At 32.6% G+C, this 10,865-nt stretch overlaps 1 protein-coding gene across 3 annotated transcripts in view; it reads left to right on the plus strand.

The window, feature by feature from the left end:
- LOC111631563 (ATP-dependent RNA helicase DBP2-like) overlaps window positions 1–10,865 on the plus strand; it is a 33,602-nt gene that overhangs the window by 14,657 nt on the left and 8,080 nt on the right. For all 3 annotated transcript variants that reach the window (XR_002757722.1, XM_023375824.1, XM_023375825.1), the window contains exon 2: window positions 4,971–5,151. Coding sequence is in view for 2 of the 3 variants with exons in the window: in XM_023375824.1 (XP_023231592.1) it covers window positions 4,971–5,151 (181 nt within the window). In the remaining variant the exon portion in view is untranslated. The remainder of the gene's footprint in view (window positions 1–4,970; window positions 5,152–10,865) is intronic.

Genomic DNA, 10,865 nt, shown 5'->3' on the forward strand with positions numbered 1-10,865 from the left:
GCGAACGGGGTATAAGGCTCTAGTTTAGTAGTGTTACAGAGTATAATACGTATATTTTAATATATTTTTTAAAAGAAACAAAACCGCTGAGAAATGTTACGTGTGTTTAACAACGGGTTCGGAAAACTTTGAAAATGTTAACGACAGGTTCGGCCAAACCTGTGCGAACCCGCTGAATATCACCACTGAACACAAATATATTGGGAGTGTTGTGCATTGCAAAACCTTGTTTAGTAAATGGTTTCATTGAATAAATTCATACTGTCTGATATTACATTTGTATTGCTTTCATATAATTGAGACTAGATATTCAGGTCTGCTTATTCTGGTTTTCTTATTTTTGATATATCTGATAACAGTTAACTATATGCCACATGATTTCCCCATAGCTGGAGTTCAAGCCTTCCAGAGATTGTTATGTAAGTTATTCACAACAAGCAGTGAAAAATTAAGCTGTAATTATTGCATTTTGTTTTCACAGCAATCTGTGTTGCAAGCTTCAGAGAATGCTCACAAATTTCAAAGGCTTTCTATAGCACTTTTCAATCTTAATAAAGAACTGTTATAGTCATTATGATCTACTTTTTCCTGCCCATTCATAGAATTGTCCTATTAATTACTACAGCAATAATTTTGTTGTCATCATCTTGATACTTATGTTTAGATAAAAAGCTTTGTTAGAAACCTAATCATTAAAACAGGTCTTTTGACATAATTACCTGTTTGTGTAAATTATTCTATATAGTATTATACTTCAATTGCAAGCAAGAAATAGTTTAGTTTCTGTTGAAAATGAAGGAGAAAGCAGATTCATATTTCTTGCTTGACAGTGATAAAAGGTTTATCATTTTCTAAATTTAAGAAAATATGCCACAAAATTTCAGCAAAAACATTTTAAAGTACTTATGTCCATATCTTCAGATTAAAGCTGTGCTATTACATTGGAGAAAAGTGACATACAGGCAGTCCTCCCTCTGCTTTCATACAATTTGCTATTTCATACTTTTGATTTTTATCGATATATATGGCAAAATGCTTGTACTTTCGTGTAATGATTCTCCCCTTCTCATGAACTATTAGTCACTAGTCCCTCTCCACCTGATAAATCACCTCCATTTTTGGCATCATAGGTTCAGTCTTGAGTAAGCACTTGTATTGTCTTGTCAGTTTGTTAGGCCATGTGCTATCACTTTATGAACATTTCTGTTTTGGTGAAAAAATTTGCCCAAAGTAGAGGACTGCCTGTATTACAGAATTCAGTTTTATTTGAATAATTAAGCTGCAAGTTACTGATCAAATGGAGAATTTTTTTGTTTCACACTTTTATATTAGAAAATGAACAACTTTTTAAAGCAATTTGGATGTTTACTTTTCCAACAACAAAAATCTTTCATTTTTTAAAAAATAATCTGCATAACAGCTGAATGGCTAAGATGATAAAGGCATTGACTCTGCTTTGCTGTTCTGGCAGATTTACGTTTGATTCTGGGTTAAGGCCTCAGAAATTTTTCATGATTGGACCTTGTCCCTCATCATCCAGCAATCTTGTTGTCTTGCTGAACCATTGATGAACTGGAAAAAGTTTTTTTAGTGTCTATAAAGCAGAAGAATGATATATGAATAATAAGATATTAGAACAATAAGAATATTAATTTTTCCACAGAATGCTTTCAGGCTATGCCATTAGTGCAAATGTCTTAATAGGCGATGCAAGCATACTCCAGGTTATGACCATCTCCCAATGAAATAAACTCCAGATATGACTATCATGTATATCTACCACTATCATAATCTGGTTTATCTATCCCCATTGATATGATGCTTTGTTCCAAATGTTGCCACCTGTCTGGTTTTTGTGTTGTGTGTCCAGGCAAAGATAAAAAATGTCTGGGTTTTTAAGAAAATTTGCCAAATTGCCAATTTATTTTTTAATGATATAGCTGATTTTATAACCAATGAACAGAAAGTCTGATAATTTAATTAGTAAGTCATTTATAATAACATTCCAGAGTAGGGATCCAGATACTGAGCATTGAAGATAGCCTTTGTTTAGGTAACAGGTATTTAACAAAGCTCAATTTAATCTCAGCTGTTCTATCTTAAGAAATTTTTGAACAATTAGAAAATATCTGATAAATTTTAAAATTGAGGGTCACCAAGCATTGTCAAATATTGCTCAAAAGTTTTCCATGAGGTAAAACTTTCTTTAAATAAAATACAGTACATACCAACAGAATGCCGAAAATCTATCGGGCTAGTTTTTAATGCTAATTACTAAATAAATTACGTAACCAATTTGGCACTAGAGGTAAGCGTTAGGCGCCATCTCTTATTAATATTAATAATTATAAATAAATTAATTAATTTAAATAATTTAGAACCGCTGGGAGAAAAAATCAGCCCGGAGTGGGACTCGAACCCACAACTCCCGCTTACCGTGCAGATGCGTTACCAGTTATGCTAACCGTCGATGGTTATATAGTTAGCTTATATACGCTGGAAGAGGAGATCGGACTGGAGGTCCGGATAGCGTAACTGGCAACGCATCTGCACGGTAAGCAGGAGTTGTGGGTTCGAGTCCCGCTCCGGGCCGATTTTTTCTCCCAGCGGTTCTAAATTATTTAAATTAATTAATTTATTTATAATTATTAATATTAATAAGAAATGGCGCCTAATGCTTACCTCTAGTGCCAAATTGGTTACGTAATTTATTTAGTAATTAGCATTAAAAACTAGCCCGATAGATTTTCGGCATTCTGTTGGTATGTAGCTATAGTGTATATCGGGTTTGGAGATGTTTGTATAAAATACAGTATATATGTGGTTCCCAAAGTTTTTTCAGTCACTGCCCCTTGGTACTATAAAGTTATACCCAATATCCCCCAACCATACCCCAACACTCCTTAACCCATTTTTACTTCTGTTAAAAGGCTTGGAAATATTCTTATGAAAACTTTTTTAAGAACTTCATACTTTGTCTTTACCATACCATTGTTTTCAACATCTGGAAACCATTAAATGCATGTTTCTTCTCACCTGTTTTAAAGGAGAAACAGAAAGATTAAGTGGTTCCAATCTTTGCCTATGGTCATTGTTCAATATTCTGCCTCCACTGCCCACAGGTGAATACGGTAGAGCAGTGTTTCTCAACCTCTAATGAATTGTCGCCCCCTTCACTTCAAAATTCTGATGCCGAGGGCCAAGGCTAATGCCAAATTCATACCGCATTGAACAGACTAGTGACTAGTATAATGTTATTTGTTTAATTATTGTACGATATAACAAATAAAATATCTAATTATTCTTAATATAATGTTGTACTATATTGCCCATAAAATTGTTTTTTGCCCCCAAAATATAAATTGTTACTAATCACCCCTCAACATGGAAAAATGCCCACATGGGGACAATATTGCTCCTGTTGAGAAACACTGCAGTAGAGCATCAATTATCTGACCCCCCCCGATCAACCGTCACATCAGTTAACCAACTGTGTTCTAGTTGGCAAATTCAAATGTCCGCTAGTGATGCGGTGCTGTAATATTTGGCTATGTCTTGGCTACTTTAATATTATTTTTGTTAAATTTTTGGTGTTTTAGTTGGCAACACTGGCTTGACCATGAAAGGGATGCCAGTATTTAAACAAGGCTTAATTTTCTAATTAAGAGTGGTTGTTTGTTTTGTGAGCAATAAAATAATTTTTAACGATACAATAGCGACGACTATTATTTTAAAAAAATTTTGTTAGGCTTACCATCGAAGAAAATTCAACGCGAAGTAGGTTAATAGCTATATACTAATTACATGGGATATACTATACTAATAATGTATTTTTTCATACGTTTTGGTTAACCATTTTTTCAGTTATCCGACCAACCCCAGTCCCCAATTGAGTTGGATAATCGATGCTCTACTGTAGTAGCACCCACTTTGGGAATGACTGGTTTAAAATGATGTCTTTTTTTTTTACTAGTCATTTAGTATGGAATGATTGACTTGAATGCTTCAAAGTATAACTTTATATTAATCTTAAATCTGTAACCATCTCTTGTCTAGATTAAAAAAACAAGTTTTCTCAAAAGCTAAACAAAGTACAAAGATTTTTCTTTAAAATAGGAGTATTTATTGACAACGTTTGTAAAGCTTCAAGCAATTCAAACAAAGCATTCTTGATATTCTTATGCTGTAATAATTAATATAAACACTAAAATAAGTTAGTGTGATTGAGATTACAGAATGATTTCAATTTATTCATTAACCATTTATATTGAGACCTTGAACAATTATTGCTTTTTGAAAGATGTTTTATTCAATAACACTTCTTTTTACAATATGCATTTTGGCCAAGTTACTAGTTCGTTTATGATATTACTTACATTTAAACTGTTTTTTCATTAATAATAATTTAAATTCTATTTACTAGGGTATGACAGGATTTGTTGTAGTACAAGATATAATCTCTGCTCTTGCTTATTCAGACCCAACACTAAGCCATTACTTAAAGGTTTTGATTAAAAGTATTGGCTAAGGAGCAAATCTGAACTTTTTCTTAAGTCTTTTTCCTCCAGTTTTCAACAGCCTAAAATACTGAAAGGATAATCACATGTTAAACATCAAAATTTATTTTTTAAAAATCATTTTCAGTCTAATAGACCATCCTCAGGATATGTAAGTATTCTAAGTATTAAAACTTAAAATACCTTCACAGTGGAACAGATTTTATTAAACATTATACTTTAAACAAAAAACAATGATTTGATAGAATAAAGCATTGGCTTCTTAAGTAATAGTTTAGTGTTGAGTTTGTATGATGATGATAGAATATGATGCAGTGAGATTTTGAGATTTATATTTTGAGATTTTTGCTTAGGCTTAGTTTCCTCTAATATAAATAATATATATTCAGCATGAATTAAAATAGATAAAATGTTTGTTTTATAGTAACCTGTATTAACATTCTTTCATTTTAGCGGTTTTCGTCGTAATCAAAACATGAATCAAAGCAAATATGGTTCGTTCACTCGGCATAATAGTTTGAAAAATAAACAACCTGGTGGCAAATTGACCAAACCTGATTGGAATCTCTGTACATTACGACCTTTCCAAAAAAATTTTTACAGAGAAAATCCTAATGTTACTAAAAGATCATCTGTGAGTATCTATATGGTTTAATACTGTAAATAAATAAGTTTATAAAATAATATAATTTAGTTCTACTCTTAGCTAGTTCAGTTTATTAAATTTAAGTTTTTGATTGAGATAAAATTTTTATTGTCAATTTATATAATACTTTGCTTTTAGATGTAAGAGATTATTATTGTTGTTTTGAAAAGCTTTTATTTAAACTTTTTAAAGTAAAGATCTTTTTAATTAAAAAATTTATATCTGAAAACTTTATAAAATTATATTTAATTTCTTATTAACAACTGACTGTTATGTAGATCAAGATAAATATTTTGACAATGATATCTTTTGAAGATTCATAATATTAAAAGAATGAATCAGACTTACAACAGTGGAAAAGAGAGAGTAATAGGAACAATGATGATGATTTGTGAATTGGTTATGAAGATTCATGAAATATAAATTAACCTTTTTATTAAGTGCTTGCAAGAAATGGAGATGATACATTTTATTTTATCAAAGATTGGAGTTCATATTTCAAAAAAAAATTTTTTAGAGAACAATGAATAATGCTATATTATAAAAGAAATTCGTCATTTAATGATTTGAAATTATAGAGGGGATGAGGTTATATATTTTCTCTTGGTATATATTTCAACCCTTGATCTCTTCTGTTTAGATCCAGATTTGCACAAACATGCTAGGCAGTTTTCTCCATGTTTCCTCTCATTCTCAAAATGTTTGCATATATGCACTTTGTTTTTACAGCCTCTCCTAGTTTCCCTGTTGTAAATAGTTCATGCATGTGCACTAAGGATTTTCAGCTACTATAATTTTGGGGTACAGAATATTTTCAGGACCCAAATTTCCCTAAATTATTTTACATTAATTAACACACAAATTAAAACAATTTATGAACAAATTAATGATAATTACCACATACTTTGGAAAACTCAAAATAAATCATAAGTTTACTGTATAATTTTTCAAACTGATGATTAAAAATTTTTTACAACATTAACCATTTTCATTGTACAATAGTATATATGTTATGACCAAAGCTTGAAGTCGCCCAAAGTGGAAAGTGTCCTGCCAAATCGGGAAATGGCCAATGTCCAATCTTGATTTTGTGATTTGGCTGGCCAGTTTGCAAAATGGCATGGGGCGATCAGCCCAAAGTTGGAAGAAAAAAGTTATTAGCTGATTTTGCTGGGTCTGTATAATTTTGTACTTTTATATTGACTGTTTGGACTTTGAGATGTGATTTTTACTAACAACTGTGGATACAACTAAAAACAATCTCTCAAATGTTTCCATCATGTAATGTTTTAATATAAAGGCTTTACAAAATTTTGTCAAAAATTTATAAAAGCACATTACAATAGAGCATCAATTATTTGAATACCGATCAACTGAAACATTGGTTAACTGAAAGTGTTCCAGTTGGCAAATTCAAATTTCCACTAGTGCTATGGTGGTGCAATATTTGGCTGTCTTGGGCTACTTCCAATATTATTTTTGTTGGTGTGCATGTTTTAGCTGGCAGCACTGGCGCGACCATGAGAGGGTACTTAACCTATTCGATGTTGAAATTTTTATTTGTTGCCTGTGACGCCATGTTGAATTTTTGTCAAAGTTAAGCCTAAATTTTTTGTTTAATAATAATCGTGTTTACTGTATTTTAAAAAATTATTTTTTTATGTTTCACAAAAAATATATATATATTAAATAATATAAAAACAAAAAAGATATTTTAAAAGTTCATTTTAATATAAAAATTGTGACGCGAAGCGACGTCTAGTATCAAAAATGTTTTGATGTAAACATGGAAATTTTTGGGTTCGCCCACGCAGGTCAATGAGGTCAACGTAGGACAGGTTAAAGATGCGCCAGTATTTGAATGAGGCTTTTTTTCCCCATTGTGAGTGGTGAGCTTTGCTTGTTTTGTGTGGTGTTTTTCTGAGGACTGTGTNTTTGAGGACTATATCATGCTGAATTGGAACGTTTTTGATACTAGATTAACTTCCGAGATATAATTTTTTTTTTTTTCAATATACAGTAGCGCATCAATTATCTGAATCGACTGGGGTTGTACGGAAAATCAATTTTTTCTGGTAACCGATTATGTACAAAAAAATATATTAACCTATCCCATGTTGAAATTCATTCAAATCCTGGCAGATGTCCTTAAGTACCCTCTCATGGTCGTGCCAGTGCTGCCAGCTAAAACATGCACACCAACAAAAATAATATTGGAATAGCCCAAGACATAGCCAAAGATTGCAGTATCACAGCACTAGTGGAGATTTAAATTTGGCGACTGGAAAGCTTTCGGTTGATTGACATTTGGATGATCGATGCTGTACTGTATTTATTTTGTTTGTACAAAATAAAGAAATAATTTTTAATGATGCAATAGCCATGATTATTATTTTAAAAAAATTTGTTAGGCTTAACATTGATGAGAATTCGACATGAAGCAACATGCAATGCAGAAAAATTTCAACATGGGATAGGTTAATATATTTTTTCATACACGATCAGTTATCTGAACAACCTCAGTCCCGAATTGTTTTGGATAATCGATGCTCTACTGTATATACATATGTATAATAGTGTTTTAATTTATCTTAATGCAAAAAAAAATATCAATTTTAGTTTATGTATGAGTACAAAAATACAACATAAGCCACTAATTAGCTTTATTACTTATCAGTTCTGATTTTTTTGCCCTAAAACTGTTTCATGGATCTTCTCTTATGTTATGCATCTGGAATGTCCCTAAGCATCATCCAACAGTAATCTGCCATCATATTGACATCCCATTGTCCTTGGTATCTTCTTAATGTCCTGATGGAATCTTTTGCCCTGTTCTTCACTTACAGCTTCTAAATATTCAGGAAAGTATTCCAAGTGCGAGTTTAGAATGTGTACCTTGAGACTCATATTGCAGCTCGGTTTATAGTTCTTAATTAACAAGTTCTCTACTACTGTATTTCTTTATAATCAGAATCTTTATCGTTTCCTAGAAACTTTGAACTGTTGCCTTTGTCATTCATTCCAGAAAGAAGTTCTGTGTCTGATATTAATTTCCTTATAATAGGTCCTGTAAATACACCTTTTAGTTTTGCTTTGGACAAGGCTGGAAACTTTTTGCATAAATATGAAAAGCAGTCTCCATCCTTTGGTAAAGCCTTTATGAACTGTTTCATTAATCCCAGCTTAATATGCATGGGTGACAGCAGCACTTCTGGGTTCACCAAGCTGTTCCTCAATATTCTTTATGCCAGGTTGTAATTGTTTTCTAGGTGACCATTGCTTCTGAACCCAATGCAAATTCCAAATGGCTCTACTGTCCCATCCATAGAGAAAACATGGAAACTTGGTATAACCTGATTGCTGTCCTAATTACATTCAAATCTCCACAGATAAGCCACTGATGTATATCGTAATTATTATTTTTTTTTCAGTAGAGTTTCCAATTTTCATATGTTTCCTTCGAATGTACAGAACATGCTACAGGTATTGATGCATATTTATAGCCATTGTACAGAAGCATCAATTTATCCAATAAAAATGGTTTTGTTGAAAAATCTTATGTGATAGAGAAAAACTAGTAACATTTTTGAATTCAGCTTAAAAAAAAAAGCATATAAGGATCACATAAAAAAGTCAAACATCTTTTCTGCTGCAGACCTATTATTAATTATAAATTATCAAATTCAATTGTTATGCTTATTAATTGTAGTAAATTATCAAGCTCTATCATCACAAGATGAACTTTTATGACATTTTGAATTACACAACAGTTTATTTCTACATTTGCAGCAATTTGTTGTGCACTTAGTAGTGCAGTTGCATTGAGTATAACCTTGGCCACCTGTCAGTGATTGGGAAAGACATGACAGTTTGTATTGACTTTTCTTCTGCGCCCACAGATTCCAGTGTGAGTAGTTTCTCGTAAAGAATGGAAAACTCACTTCTGGAATACAGTTGTTTGAGAACACCATGTTCTTTTCCTAGCTTGTAGAAAGTGTCCTTGACAATTACAAGAACGTTTCTTGCATCATCACGACTTCTGTCAACATCTGGTATACAGATGTGTACATTATCTCCAACTTTTGCCGATGGGAATTTTTACATTTGAATTTTTAAGAACCTTTGCACCTTGAGCTTGCAAACTAGCATGAGCTGCTGGCCTCTTCTTCCTGATTTCTTGTTTATTATGACATAGCCTGCAAGTAATTATCCCTCCATATCTTTCGTCTATTTCATTATTTATTCCACAAATTGCACAGACATCTTTGCTGCAGTGTCTACAAGAAGACTGAACTACACTCTTTTTCACACACTACTAAGAATCTTTTTGCATTGTTACTGTCAGGCAACTTATCTGGACTTTCTGATGGTTATGTGTAGTCCAACTTCACCCAGCATATTCGTTCCATCAGAAGTAGCCATGGGACAGCCTATGGAATAACAATTATGAATATGTTAAATTGAAATACTGTCACATGGGATAAAGCCTCAGTAACTTGTGTTCTGTTGCTAATTTAGCACATTTCTTTAAAGGAAAACGTGTTGTAGCAAACAATCCTTTATTAACTTCAGCATAACTATTGTATGCCCCTTTTCAGAAATGTGTCATCGCATGTACTCCATAACACACGTGCTCTACAATTTAACCTTTGAACTGAAAGCATTCATATAGAGTAGTATAGAAGGAATACAGTACTCACAATGAAACTACTAATTCAGAATAATAACAAGTCAGGCAGGACCTTTTCCGAAACGCAGCAGACATACCGAATATTATTGTTGCAACATGGCACCTTCCTTGCTAGCACATGCCCACCATCATCATACCAGATGCAGATGATGTGCCACATACCAGACAGTCTTGCATCAGCACATCAAATTTTGGCCAGGGATTTTCTGCCAATTTGCAAAATGGCCAGTCAAAGTAACATACATTGTAAAGTACTATATTTAGTGTTTTGCTCTACAACGAATTTTTTTCTTAAAGAGCCGGGACCTAACTTTATGGATACTTTACGCGGGTTCGCGTTTGTTAGTTGCCAGGTCTGGACTTTTCGCGTGCACCAAAATAAAGTAAGGACAAAGTTAGTCACAAAAAAATCTCTCAATAATAAATGTTTAATCAAGTCTAACAAACACTATGTACAAGTTTTAGAAACAAACAACAAATTTATTAAATAAGAAATCAAATCACAATCAACCCAACAAACTTAAGTCTTATTCTAACTTAGAAACTATTCCCCTTGGAATTCCGACAAAACAAAATTCAATCTTAACTTAGTTACAAATTCTCTTATAACTATCAATCCTAACCGTCACCTCAATTAATACTCGGAACCTTTTTCCTCCACTCAAGATTTTCCTCTTTTCCTATCGTCAAAATCGAACCTTCAATTTCCTACTAGGATTTCCTATTCGACACCTTGTTCACTGCTACCAGCAGACCAACGCTTTCGGTTCAGGAGCTCACCTCGTCTGTCTTCACTTGAGTTACTGTACTTATAGTCTGAGGTGACGTCACAGTTCTACTTGAGACACTCCCCTCATTTACATATCTACGCGTAACATTCTTGTTTTCTCTTCGTTATCTGGTAGCTTATTTCTCGACAATACTTTGTTAACCTTTTACAGCATTTCTTTAACAATTATCGGGATGTTTAGTTAAAGGTTACACAAGTTCCTAAAAAGTCTATTGGGGTGTC

The sequence above is a fragment of the Centruroides sculpturatus genome, unplaced genomic scaffold (genome assembly GCF_000671375.1).
Source record: "Centruroides sculpturatus isolate CEXI.00-Female unplaced genomic scaffold, Cexi_2.0 scaffold694, whole genome shotgun sequence".
Lineage (NCBI taxonomy): Eukaryota > Metazoa > Arthropoda > Arachnida > Scorpiones > Buthidae > Centruroides > Centruroides sculpturatus.